Raw genomic sequence first — 15,083 nt, forward strand, 5'->3', positions numbered from 1 at the left:
GCCCCTAAATATTTCAACGTGTAGCGTTTCTTTAGAAAACAAATAACGCAGAAACGTGACTAAGGTTCGTTAGTTCCATGAATTCACTGACAGTATAAGTGGTCTCATGAGGCTGTTTAGTCATTTTACATACTGTCAATAACCTTCGTTCTAATACATAATTGTCAAAAGGTATTTTATTAACTTGACCAGTAATGCAATGAGACTAATGGTCAAGGAACTTTATAACTGGTACCTGTCAGATTAGAGTGTCCACTATTGGTGCTGTCACGGAACAAATTTTTTTCCCGTTTCGATAAGTTTCGCTTAAAAATGTATTAAGTACCTACGGCAGAAGTGCAAAATAAAAAATAGGCACAATATTTTGAGTGTCATGCAGTTAGGTTAGTTAGGTATTAATAAGCACACGTGTTCAACATTTAAAACATGTCATGCGATATCCTCCTAAGGCCCAAAGTCCTACCTATAGTACCTATTCAGTTCGATGTAATTTAAACCATGTTCAATTGGAACAGAGCTCAGAGTCGCTTTTGCTTTGTTTCGTTCAATTTTCAAACAACGCAAAATAAACTCTATTTTCTACAATTTAGGTTCAAATTTCAGTGGCAAATTTGGAACGTTTTGTTTGTACTGCTGGGCCTTAGGAGGATAATATTATTATATTAGGATTTCTATGAAGGCGGAAATATAATTATTTTTATCAAATTAATTCGGCTGACGGTATTTGGGTTGACCGTTCAAAAAGAAATAAGTAGGTACCTACTGCAAGTCGATATAATAAAAAATATTAAAAATTTAGTTTACAGTACATATGGCCCTATTTTTATTCTTTTCGTGCAATGTCAAAAGTTTAAAGGGCCATATGTACTGTAAAACGTTGTACGAAACACGTGCGAATAGGTAATTCGCAACTCGTGTCGATTTAAAACACTCCCTTCGGTCGTGTTTGAATTTATCGCCACTCGTTTCGAATTTCCTCTTTTCCGCACTTGTATCGTAAATAACTATTCTGTATAAAATAAATAATAAATAAATAGAGGAACAACAAAGATAGAGATAAGACAAACCTTTTGCTTTTAACTTCCACAGTTCCACATTTTTTGCATTTAAATACTATAATCTATCAAACTACTTACACCTAAGTACCTAACAAAAATGTACCTAACAAAAACGTCCATATTTTAAATATTATAGTAATTACCAAAAGCGTTAATTTTAAGGAACACAATGAACGTTTTCCGGTAATACGAGTAGGTACCATTATTGGTCGAAGCACCTTATTTAAAACTGACATTATGCTACCGTTTTCCCGAAAGGAACATTTTTCCGCCAGTTATTATACAAATTTTATAATTTTTATATAATTCATTTATCGACAATGGATGAAACAATGTATTATTTTTTTAAGTAAAATATCTACATTTTTAGTAAGAATTAAAGAAATTGTAATTAATTACTATCGTTTTTCGATAATTACTCTATTTTATAAGTTATAAATGTCAACTTGTCAAGTGATCTTATTAATTCTTTATTATAAATAATAATTATGAATTATAATATTTATAATAAAATCAACTATCTGTTATTTAGGTAATCATCTAAAATTATAAAGGGTCTGACTGATTTTCAAACAAGTAAGTATGGATGGGTGATAGGTATATTATCCTCAGAAAAAAATAATAGAAATGCCATTTAATCACATTAACTACTTTCCTAGTTATTTTATTGTACAATTTGTACATGTTTTATGCGTTTTCCATATTTCTAAAAGAACATAGGTTTTCAACTACACGCATGTACAAATTTAAAGGAACGCAAAAAAAAGTTTTCTCCACACCAACTGGTAAAGCCTCTCTGGATTGTTCAAAAACTGATAGCAAAGTTGCAGTTTATTCACATGTGAGGCAAAGTAATCAAATGCAAATTTTGAGTGGTTTTCTTATGTTCGCTGGTAGAATTGAATGTTAAATGATGATTTTGAATGATAAATACAGGGTCATTTTTGGACCGTTAGCCATATTGTGTGAGGTGATTAGGTAGGTCATACTGAACAACTTTTTCTATGGGACCAACCCACTAATCCCAAAAGCCTTCCCATAGAAAACGTCGACATCCACTCGACCGAAATCGACCAAGAGTTTGATATCTTACAGTTAATATTTTCTTCGGGTTGGTGTGGTGAAAAATTGTGCGTTTCACTCGTGCTTTGAGCCCTCACAACGCTAATGCCAACTCATGGTAGCCGTACTAGACTATCAGAAATTATGTCGCGTGTAGTGACTAATACGTGAGTTATAGATTAAAATGAGTGTAACATGACTCACGATATACATTGATGGTCCATTTATTAGGCGGTGCGCGAACTCGTATACGATTTCAGTTACATTGCGGACCATTGAGGTTACATCAATTAAGCTGACCGATCAAACGACGCAATGTAATTAATCAATCTCGCATGCGAGTTCTCGCCCCGTCTAAATGAGCCCTTAGATGTGTAGAGTACCTAAACACAATTCTTGCTCCGAAATTGACCGCCGATGGCTAGATGGCGCTGTACAGCTTCGTACATGAGGCTGCCTTGGTGGTAATTCAGCCGCCAGCGGAGCGGAGAAGATATGTGTATCAATGCCAACCAACCAACGAATCAACCAGTCGTGCAATGCTATTGGTTGATTCCTGCACGTCTTTGCGTTGAGAGGAGCGGAGTTTTTATGCAATTATATTGGTGCTCTCTCGTTCACCGTTCCGCTGCCCCGCTCCGCTCCAGTGGAAAGTAGCCTTACGGCTCGGCCACGACATCGACTTGCGACGGCGGCAGCGATAACCATAGGTTGGAGCAAGACACAGCGATCGGACCTTTCGTTCCGCCTATGGTTGTCGCTGGCACCGTCGCCAGTCGTGTAATGTCGTGGCCGAGCCGTTACAAGGCAGACCTATAGGAGGCATTTTTCTTAGACTTCCATTCGCTTCTATTATCAATGGCTCACGAGGATTTGAATTCAATATATATTTTCCTGCGTTAGAAATTTACGTTTTTCCATATTACTAGGAAATACACGGGTGATGTGCCAATGTTAAAGCCTTATGTCTTACTCTAGACAGGACATTCAAAAATCTGCATTTTACCGTTTTAAACTTATCTCAACGGTACAGAACCCCTAGTGTAAATTTCATTCTTGATTTACCTAATATCTACGCGTTTGAGTTTCCAAAACGTCCCGCTTGGCGCGCTGCGCTGTTCAAAATCCTATACAAAAATAGATTTACGCAAACGCAAACGCTCGTCACGCTATCGAATGAAATTTACACTAGGGGTTTGGTAACGGTATAGATCATAATGTTAAGTTAAAATAGAATTATGTACCTATGTCCAAAAAAGATTCTATTAGATAGCTACTATAAAAATCATACTATTTAAGATGTTAAAATAGCTAGACTATGATGGATGGTTGTGTATGGCAAGTTCCAAAAATGGAATTTTGGCATAAGTTGTCAGATTTTGTACAAAAATGTCTTCAAATTGGCGATTAATTTTGTATGTAATTTTTTAAATTTTTTAAAATTTTATTTAGTAAGAATATGAAACTAATAAATAAATTTATCTTGGAAATTTAAAACATTTATGTAATGTTGACTAGAAGTAATTTCTGCTAATCTATGAGTGACTGTACTATATTTCTTTTAAGTAAATAAATCATACACTTATGGATGTTACTAAAAAAAATGTTTGTAAATATAAATGTTTATTGACTGTTAGACTGTTAGCATTTTTGAAATAATTAAAAAAAATTAAACCATTTGTCAATTTATAATTATATCAAGTTATATCTCATCGTCGTTATAAAATATTGAGACTTATTACTTTTAATTTAGTTTTTAAGTTATAGTTAATTATTTGTATGTTACCCTGTGATTCAATTGATGTTTTCAAGCGATTTAAATTTATAAATTGTGTTGGTTTATAAAAGTAAATGTGTCTGATGCTTCAAACTTGTTGTTTTATTTTATTTGTTTTGTATTTGTATCTATTTATTTATTACTAGCGACCCGCCCCGGCTTCGCACGGGTTAACAAATTATACAGAACCCTTCCTCTTGAATCAATCTATCTATTAAAAAAACCGCATCAAAATCCGTTGCGTAGCTTTAAAGATCTAAGCATACATACAGACAGACAGACAGGGAAGCGACTTAATTTTATATTATGTAGTGATTTGACGTTTCTCTGTCCCATGAACCTAGAGATTACATGGATGGTCTTAGAATTACAAGAAAAGTGCCGGTTTAGTGCGATTCATCATCATCATATGTGACGTCCCACGGATAAAGGTACCTTATGGCCGTTGGCGCTTACGCTATTATTAACGCCGCTCCGCCGCCGCGCGCTATTATTATTGCGGCGCTGTGCGACGTAAGCGCCAAGTGCCATAAGGTACCTTTTGCCGTGGAACGTCACATATATTAATAATATCAGTCTTTTTTTGAGTATGATGTGTGCACCCATATTTTTACACTTGACTGTACCTATATGATATCTATTTATGTTGTTACTCTTAAGTCTTATGTGAAGTGTCTATTAGTGTCGGAATGTTTGATAATTCAAGTGGTTCTCCTAACTATAACTTATATCATTTTACGATGAAACGATATCACAAGTTATTCTGAAAAATTGCATGTATGAAAGTTTCCTTTATACATAACCAGGCGTGTCTCACTCCGCGATTTCGTCGCTTTGCTACAGGTAGCTAAAAGTACATCCGTTCGGCCCCAATTTTGGGGAAAGCCATAAGCCGCGCGTGGCGCTGTCGCCACCTAGCGGCCATATCTGTGCTGATCGTAACAGACGCGTTTTGTTAGAGAGTGAGTCTTCTGTACTTAGTACTATTATTTATTCTGTGACATAAATAAATAAATATCAGGGGAAACTAAGCAAAGTTTGTACTATGGGTGCTAAGCGACGATACATACTTATATAGACAAATACATAGAAAACAGCCATGACTCAGGAACAAATATCTGTGCTCATCACACAAATAAATTCCCTTACCGGGATTCGAACCCAGGACCATCGGCTTCACAGGAAGGTTCACTACCCACTAGGCCAGACCGGTCGTCAAACTTCTCTAAGAGAGTCAACTGTCTCGGTCAGGCCCGCGGGATAACTTTGAAAATTCCAAATGCAAGAGTTTTTCTTAAGAAATTAAAAGTTTTTTTTATAAATGTGGCAGTAAGTGGCAACCGGCCAATAACTGGGCACCCTAAACTAAAAATGAATTCTATTCACCTATTTATAAACAGAATTCATTTTAGTATAGGTACGGTTTCAATAACTGGCCAGCCTTCAATAACTAGCCACCTTAAATATACTAAAATGAATTATGTTTATAGGTGAATAGATTTCATTTTTAGTTTAGGGTAGCCAGTTACTAACAGGTGGCCAGTTACTGGCGAATTACCCTATATCTTTACGCACTTTGGTAGTCCGTGTCACTGTCTATTTGATGCTGCGTCAGCATTCAAACCTGCGACCTCAGAAAAGTCGAACACCTAAATCACCCAGCCACGATACTTATTACGCAATCATAATCACCATGGGAAATAAACACAATACCACCGCCCACACTGTCAAGCCTTTATAAGGCAGAGGGAATATATTTCACACCTGATTTTGAACTTTATTTCAAAGTAATAGGGTTACATTTTTCATAATTCTGAACTCTTCGATTGGAAGACATAACACATTGAGTTTAGGCTCATTTGAAAGGTCTCGAGGCGTACTTGATAGACATGCAAAGTACAGTCGGGAATAAGTGTGAATCAAATAGTAGTTTATGTGACTGCTACATAATGAGAGGCATTAAAATACGAGTGTGGGTTTAAGAAACGAACGTTAGTGAGTTTCTTAATAGGATCACACGAGTGTTTTAATGCCTAATTATGTACAGTTACATACACTACTTTATCTAAACACATACTTAAAACGAACTAAAAGATAAACTGTACGTCAAATGGCGGTAAATGAAAACTTTTTTCGCGCATGTCACACATCCGTAGTTTTTTTAAATTCCTAGACAAAAGAATGAAGTCCCTATTCTCATGTCACTCGAGATCAAATATCGTGCGGTTTATATTAAAAAAAACATACTAAATTTACGTTTCGTATCGATAACTGTTTTAATATCTATGGATACTAGAATAGAGGCACTTGAGTTTTGACTGCTGTTCCAAACTCATAACCATACAAAAATCTATAACGTTATGTACATTAAAGTACAAATTTTCCTACTACCACAGATAAGAAAGTTCTCATAGTAAAATTGGTTGTAATAAAGCTTGTCATTTCCTACGGTTTCTGAACGCATTATAGAGCACTATATAATGGCATGTGTGTAGATAAATATATTTTAGACGGTTACTTGTTCATGTTACAGTACCTGCACGAGATCGGACATAAAGTGGTAGTAACACAACCACGGGTAGCGGCCGCGGCGTCACTCGCGGCCAGGGTGGCTGAGGAGATTGGGGAACCGCTAGGCGAGCGCGTCGGTTATGCGGCCGGCATGACTAGCTTACGGTCTCCGAGTACTAGCATTACGGTAAGTCTGACGGGCCCAAGGCCCAAGATACACTTGTAAGTTTTACCATAGAGAAATATAGTAAGACAAGAGTGCTCACTCCATACATCAGTTCAGACTATTAATTTCAGTGTCTACATCTAGCATCGAGTAGCGGAACTATCAGTACTGCTACTTGACAATAGATGTAGCATCGACCGGAAAGTCTTATCTCAACAGCATAAGACTTTCCGGTCGGTGCTACATCTATTGTCAAGTAGCAGTACTGATAGTTCCGCTACTCGATGCTAGATGCTAATAGTCTTTTTGGTACTAAAACTGATGTATGGAGTGAGCACTCTATGTATTTTTTTCTCTGTGGTTTTACTTACGTAAGTGCGACACAGCTATACTACAGAATGAGAGATGAATATCGTTATCTCATTCTAACAAATAGCTTTGTCCCTACTTACGTAAGTAAAACTTACAAGTGTATCTCAGTCCTTAGGCTAGACTGACTAGTAGCAAAGAGAATAGAGTGAATAGAGAGTTACTGTCATGGTAAATTATGTAAACACAGTACTTTACTGCGATCTTTAGACAAAAGATTAAAACTGTTAGAACGCCATTTGACTATGACCCTTATTTTTTCACTGATATGTGTTAATTAGTTAAATATTGAAAACGCCATCTAACCTAGTGTATGCCAAAGGTTATGGCGTCATCGCTCGAAAAGATTACACCATACCTTTTTACTCTCAGGTAAACACGGACATTTAATGTTTTTTCTACTCGTCGACTGCAATGCTTGAATTAAGGCTTCGTATACCAAAGTGAAATCGCATACTTTTTTCACTATGGGACCCCCCAACCCCAACTCAACTATAATATTCATTTCGATACAGTTTAGTCAACTATAATATTCAATATTATACATACTTACTAGGAAGTCCCAACCATGAATGTGTTATGTTGTATACTATTTAACGAAATAAATGCTTTTTGATTTTGATTTGATTTTGATATGATTCTTCTACTAGTTTTAAGTATTTTTTTTTGTTGACTCGTAGAAAAAGTATTGTATACAATAGTGATATAATCAAGCTTTTCAATCTCGTACCTTACGTAGGCAACTCAGCAAGCTTCGTTGCCTAAACACGGTACTCGACTGAAAAGCTCTCCATTATATCACGATTGTATAAAATACTATTATTTACTGTGATTTCAGTTCATGACGGAAGGCGTGTTGCTGCGAGAAATGTTCGCGTCGCCACTTCTGATGCAGTATTCGGTCGTTGTTTTGGACGAGGTAAGACAGTACATACATACTTATATATAGCAGCTATCTCCTCATCTTATTTATTTATTTAAACTCTAATGCACAAAGATATACATTTAAGCGCTGGTGGCCTAGCGGTAAGAGCGTGCGACTTGTAATCCGGAGGCCGCGGGTTCGAACCCCGGCTCGTACCAATGATATTTTCGGAACTTATGTACGAAATATCATTTGATATTTACCAGTCGCTTTTCGGTGAAGGAAAACATCGTGAGGAAACCGGACTAATCCCAATACGGGCCTAGTTTACCCTCTGGGTTGGAAGGTCAGATGGCAGTCGCTTTCGTAAAAACTAGTGCCCACGCCAATTACTGGGATTAGTTGCCAAGCGGACCCCAGGCTCCCATGAGCCGTGGCAAAATGCCGGGACAACGCGAGGAAGATGATGATGCACAAAGATATACATTTATTTCGTGGAAATGGCGGACTTAATGCAATAAGGCATTCTCTACCAATCAACCATAGGGCCAAACAGAAATCCATTAAACGCAATTGTCAATTCTTTGTTGATCTTGTCTCTCGTTTGAATGGTAAAGGAGTGAAGTAGCGAATTTAAGAGATGGCTAATGGAAAATTATAAATTATGGTTTGGATGGATATTGAATTGGTAAATTATATATTTAAGTTTTTTCGCCAACAAACTGTCATGCAGTTTGGCGAAAGAATATGTGTAATGGATTGCTGTGTATTTTTTATTCAGTAAATAAAAAAAAAAAAAAAACGTATTAAATAAGTAGGTAAACAAGGGACAGACCGGTCGTCAACATGTCCAAAGACAGTAAACAAGTAAGTAATATGTATATGCAAAAAAATATAAACTAAAATTAAAAACTACAACTAACTACAATAAACTAAAATAACTAAAATTATTAATAAGAAACCGGCCAAGTTCGAGTCGGACTCGCGTTCCAAGGGTTCCGTACATTACACAATTTTTAACAATATGTTTTTTTAATGAAAAGTGAGAGACCCAGTAGTTTCGGAGATAAGGGGGGGGGGGGAATGGTAATTTTTTGCCTATTTTCTTAAATAACTTCTAAACTATTTATTTTAATATTATGAAAAGAAAATATCTGAGATTCTCACAATGAGCCCTTTCATTTGTATATAACAAGATTTCAAAACTTTCTTTTTCTATTACACATTTACCCCCCCAAAAGTGACCCCTTTATTTAAATTTCTATTATTTACTTTACATCTATGTCTTTGGGTTATAGACTTACATGTGTGTACCAAATTTCAACTAGGTCCAGTAGTTTCGGAGCAAATAGGCTGTGATAGACGGACGGACAGACACACGAGTGATCCTATAAGGCTTCCGTTTTTTTCCTTTTGAGGTACGGAACCCTAAAAACTGGCTCCAGCTCCGTGCCTTGTGGCTGGGTGCCAAGAATTGAATTGGTACATTTGGTACTTATTCGTTTTTAGGGTTCCGTAGCCAAATGGCAAAAAACGGAACCCTTATGGATTCGTCATGTCTGTGTCTGTCTGTCTGTCTGTATGTCTGTCTGTCCGTCCGTATGTCACAGCCACTTTTTTCCGAAACTATAAGAACTATACTGTTGAAACTTGGTAAGTAGATGTATTCTGTGAACCGCATTAAGATTTTCACACAAAAATAGAAAAAAAATAACAATAAATTTGGGGGTTCCCCATACTTAGAACTGAAACTCAAATTTTTTAATTTCATTAAACCCATACGTTTGGGGTATATTGGATAGGTCTTCAAAAATGATATTGAGGTTTCTAATATTTTTTTTTTCTAAACTGAATAGTTTGCGCGAGGGACACTTCCAAAGTGGTAAAATGTGAGGCCCTTGTAACTTCTAAAATAAAAGAATGATAAAACTAAAAAAATATATGATGTACATTACCATGCAAACTTCCACCGAAAATTGGTTTGAACGAGATCTAGTAAGTAGTTTTTTTTTAATACGTCATAAATCCCCTAAATACGGAACCCTTCATGGGCGATTCCGACTTGCACTTGGCCGCTTTTTTTATTAAAAACAAATGCCAAGAAAAAAATGACTCAGAAACTATATTTGCATCGTAACCTAACCGATGTGTGTAAAGTTGACCAGTGTAAAGTGTACCTACTATTTAAATTTTTATTGGACTGTTGATAACTTATCATAACATTCATGACAAAGCCATTCATTATGTAAATTATGTTACATGAGATCATCTGCAATAACGATGACTTCAATTTAATAATATTATTTAATCGCCTTCTCGTAGACACAAACTTGTGCGCATATACCCAGGCGTGGCTCACTCCGCGATTTCGTCGCGTCGCTACAAGTACATGCGGCCCACACCAATTTTGGTGTCTAGCCATAGTGGTTGCCGCGCACCGCTACGGAACGGACGCCTGCTCGCGCTTGCGCCACCTAGCGGTCGTAATAGACGCGTTTTGTTAGAGAGTACCTTCTGTACCCAGTACTATTATTTATTCTGTGAAATAGCGTAGCCTCGTATCCGGAATAATTTTGTGCTTTTGAATTTGAAACTTTCATTTATTACTTTAAGAGTTTAAAACTTGCATTTTTACTTGTACAAGTACGCGGGCACTTATAAAAATAGACATACGAAAACGACTTCCGTGTTATGGCTATGACTATGTACACTAACTTAGTCAATGGGGTTGGCAACTGTTAAAGGTTTGCATAGATGGCGCCATCATAGCTTGCCTCTTTTTCTATGAGATTTGGCTTAAATGGCTGGCATCCAGGGCATAAAATTCCATTAAAAAAACAAAAATTTGACACAATTCTAGGGATTGACAGGGCAAGCTATGCTGACGCCATCTGCTAAATACTTCGACCGGCCAACCCCAGTCCTAAGGCTGGTATCCCACCTATCTAATTTCTTGGTCCAATGTCATTGCGTCTCACTCTCTCATTAAGCAAAATGTGAGACGCAAAAACTCATCGGACCAAGATATTGGGCAGGTGGAATACCACCCTCAGTCCTTACATTTATTTAAGTACCATTTTCTATGATTTTCAGGTTCACGAAAGATCGCAAATGACAGATGTGCTGATGGGTCTGCTCAAGAAAATAGCCAAAGTAAGTTTTTGGCCATTTTTAAGTCATTCTTAAAACTTAATGGACATCCCCCATTAATTACGTGAAGTTTTCAAGGGGGTGAAGAGGTCTCGGCAAATATCACGTAATTTTTTTCAAGAATGTAGTGTAAAAATGCCAGAAAATTAACTAGATAGATAGATAGATAAATCGTTTATTTGTTTGCTGCAACAACACACATTTTACAAATAGGTAGGTAGATTACAAACACGACGAAAATAAAATATGTACAAAATTAACCAATAAAAAAAATAAAAAATACTTACACACGAAAAATCGGTTTACCTGCTATACCTGCCATCACCCTGCCATACACTGTGTGCATTGCAGCAAAAACAAAAGGGCTCCGACTCAGCTATACGCTCCACTCTACTGAGCAAAGCACTGATATTCTGCCGGAACCCAGATCACGTACAGTTGACTAAAAAGTGTGAAGTGTGTTATAAGTGTTCAGAAATAAAATACATAAATAAAACAAAAATAAGAATTACAGTGGCCATAAAATAAAATAAATAAAAGTGAGAAAGTGCGTAGGGTTTGACTCAAGATCTCCTAGAGATTCTCCGAATTACCGATTAGATCCTGAAATCCGCAACCAAAAAACCGTATGGTATCCCTGTTTTTTGTTTATCAAGCAGTATCTTTTTAAACTGGTGTTTAAAAGTTAGCTTATTTTTGAGCCGTCTTACAGGTGGAGGGATATCATTCCAGCATTTGGTCGCGAGATATCGGAAACAACCGGTAAATGCAATCGTTCTATGAGGGTACATTTCTAAAAGACAGCTGACAGTTGACCTAGTGGCATGACGGTTGTGAAATGTTGAAATATTAATTTTGGAAAAGAGATATTCTGGAGTTTTATTATTTAAGACGCCAAAGAGGAGACATGCAAGATGTAGATGTCGCCGAGAGGACATATTCAGTATGGACGATTTGTTCAAATACGGGGTAATGTGGCTTCTAGGGGGTAACTATTATGTAATAATGTATTGACATGTAAAATACTTCTATTTTATCAATAAAAGTTTGATTGATTGATTGTATATCAAATTAAAATATGTTTTTAAACTAAAATATGACCGGACTAATCCTTATAAGGCCTAGTTTCTCCTCTGGGTTGGAAGGACATATGGCAGTCGCTTTCGTAAAAAACTAGTGCCCACGCCAATTCCTGGGATTAGTTGCCAAGCGAACCCCAGGCTAATGCGAGGAAGATGATGATGATTAAAATATGGCGAAGTCTGACACTACCGTCCAAACACCTACTAAGTACAGTCTCCAATAATATGTTACACAACGAAGGCCGCAAAAATATCTGACACGATCATATTTGTAGAGCCAAAAGAGCGTGTCACATATTTTTGCGGCCTTCGAAGATTAACATATTATTGCAGGTGACTGTACTATGTACAGTCAGCAGTAGAAGTTGCTAAGCGGGCGAGGTGTTCAAAATTAGCTTGACACGCTCTTATTCTCTAACAATAAAGTCGCGTCAAGATAATTTTGAACACCTCGCCCGCTTAACAACTATTGCTGCTGACTGTATTAATAAAAATAACTACAGTATGGGGTTCTTTAAAAAAGGTGTTTACAATGTTTAATGGGCCGGCAACGCGCATGTAACACCTCTGGAGTTGCAGGCGTCCATAGGCTACGGTGACTGCTGGATGGGCCGTGTGCTTGTTTGCCACCGACGTGGTATTAGTTTAATGTTAGTTAAGTATACGTACTGACGCGAACTCTTGGACAGGTCTCCACGGAAGACCAGCCTCAAGATACCTCAAGGTAACTTGACACCAGGGATGTTGCGAATATCCGCATCCGCAACCGCGGAACTTCCGCATTATTTTCAACATCCGCGGAACTTCCGCATTATTTTCAACATCCGCATCTGCATCCGCATCCGCATAAAATCGATGCGGATTTAATGCGGATGCGGATGTGGAACAGGTTGGTACAGGAACGTCTTAGCATCGGCGTAAGTGCTAGACTGCTAAGTAATTTAGTCGTTAGCCAAAAAAACCTATTAGAAATTAGCAGTCAAGCGTGAGTGGGACTTAATGTAAGGAACCCCTTGGAACGCGAGCCCGACTCGCACTTGGCCGGTTTTTTGAAATATAAATTACTAAAATGTAATATTTGACGTTTTTATGTACCTATCTTGACATCCGCATCCGCGGATGTGAGCCTTTTAAAATCCGCATCCGCATCCGCATCCGCGGATGTCAAAAAATCGGCATCCGCAACATCCCTGCTTGACACCAAGCTGAGGGGAGACCTTTTCAGTGACGTTTATGCTTAGTATTAATACACTTGTATTAATAATAAATTTAAGCAATATTGTAAGTGTCCTGAATAATTTTATTTTCTTATTTCTTCATCTTCTATTAAAAAAAAAAGAAATAATCCCAAGAGGTCATCCATTAATTACGTCACACATTTAGGGGGTGGGAGGGGGTCAAGAAAATGTTACATGTTGTGACATGGGGGAGGGGGAGTCACAAACATTGTGATGTCACTTTAACTATATCAGTAACCGAAAATTAATTTATATTTTTTTATTCGCTGTACAGTTAAATAATGAGATTTTGGATGTAACTATCGTTGTGTCATAAAATTACTAATATTTATATATCAAAAAAAAATATTAAAAAAAATAATGCCGAGTTAATATTGTCGATTTCGTTGAAAACAAAATTGCCTAAAATGTGACGTCACACCAGGGGGGGCGGGTTTGCAAAATGTGACCAAGTGTGACAAGGAGGGGGGGAGGGGTAAAAAAACCTAGAAATTCGTGTGACGTAATTTATGGATGATCCCCAATGTACCTAAATATTTTTCAGAAACGTAGAAACCTGAAGATCGTCGTGTCATCTGCTACGATGGATGCTGAATTCCTGAAGGATTTCTTCAATCTGACAGATAAGAAAGAGAGGGAGAGACCTTCCAGCTCTGTCATCATGTCTATGCAGGGCCGGACTCACCCTATTGACGTTTTTTATACTCAAGGTAATAATATCCCTAGAATTGTGTATTTTTTTTTGTTTTTTAATATCCTGGATGCCAGCCCTTTAAGCCAAATCTCATAGAAAAAGGGATCTATAATGGCGCCATCTATGCAAACCTTTGATAGTTGCCAACCCCATTGCAATGCCAATATACTAGCGTACACAAAATTTCAAATCCATCATGTATGGAGCCATACAGTGCCATCTACATTAGCTGTTAAATTTGAAACATGAATTTATCCTAGACCTTACACATCTAAAGCGGTTACCGTAGCATATGGATGTTATCTAAAGAGGTATTATTGTGCGTAATTTTTTTAACCCCCGACAGCACCCCTAGGACATGATTGGCGCGACAGTATCTCGCCGCGAGGTAGACTACCCGTCTTTTTATAGAATAGAATAGAATAGAATAGAATAGAATAGAATAGAATAGAATAGAATAGAATAGAATATTTTTTATTGACAAAAGAAAACGATCTTACAGACACATGGACACAGATGGATCCCAAACTAGGCTATGCCTATGACTTGGGCTCCTTGAATGCAATTGACATAGAAAATTTTACAGAAAATATTACCGACATTTAAATAACTAAGAATTAGTATAAAAGGAAAAGTTAAAGTTAGGTTCACTAATTTAAGAAGAGATTAACTAAATTAACCTCGTAAGTCCCCGCGTACTTGTACAAGTACAAATTAAGGATAGCACTTCAGACCTGACATTTTAACTACATAGATGGCGTAACTGCCTAATGTACTTACTCAAGTACAAATTTTTCATTCCCCATTTACCGGGTAGTTTTTTTACAACGGCAACACTGACACGGTCATTCTCATTCTATATTCTATGGTCAATTTCGCCATGTTTGACAGGTAAAGTCAACTGTCAGTGTCAGTGTCACTTTTTCGCAAGATGGCCACACAGTCAGGTCGCTGGCCAGCACGAGGTAAGATAATCGGTTTATATTCAAGTAATCACTTGTTTTTTCTGTTGTCATACGAATGTATTAGTATATTGAAATTATAAATATTGTAAAATAAACAATATTTCAAAGAAACCTGTATATTTAAGGAGGGTCGTGATTGGTCAAAA

The 15,083-nt window shown here is 37.0% G+C and overlaps 1 protein-coding gene across 1 annotated transcript in view; it reads left to right on the forward strand.

The window, feature by feature from the left end:
- The window catches only part of LOC134658669 (probable ATP-dependent RNA helicase DHX35), a 92,312-nt gene that overhangs the window by 8,343 nt on the left and 68,886 nt on the right, over positions 1–15,083 (forward strand). Inside the window, exons 3-6 of the mRNA XM_063514323.1 lie at positions 6,431–6,595; positions 7,782–7,862; positions 10,902–10,961; positions 13,823–13,988. Coding sequence (XP_063370393.1) covers positions 6,431–6,595; positions 7,782–7,862; positions 10,902–10,961; positions 13,823–13,988 — 472 coding nt within the window. The remainder of the gene's footprint in view (positions 1–6,430; positions 6,596–7,781; positions 7,863–10,901; positions 10,962–13,822; positions 13,989–15,083) is intronic.

This window comes from Cydia amplana, chromosome 23 (genome assembly GCF_948474715.1).
Source record: "Cydia amplana chromosome 23, ilCydAmpl1.1, whole genome shotgun sequence".
NCBI lineage: Eukaryota > Metazoa > Arthropoda > Insecta > Lepidoptera > Tortricidae > Cydia > Cydia amplana.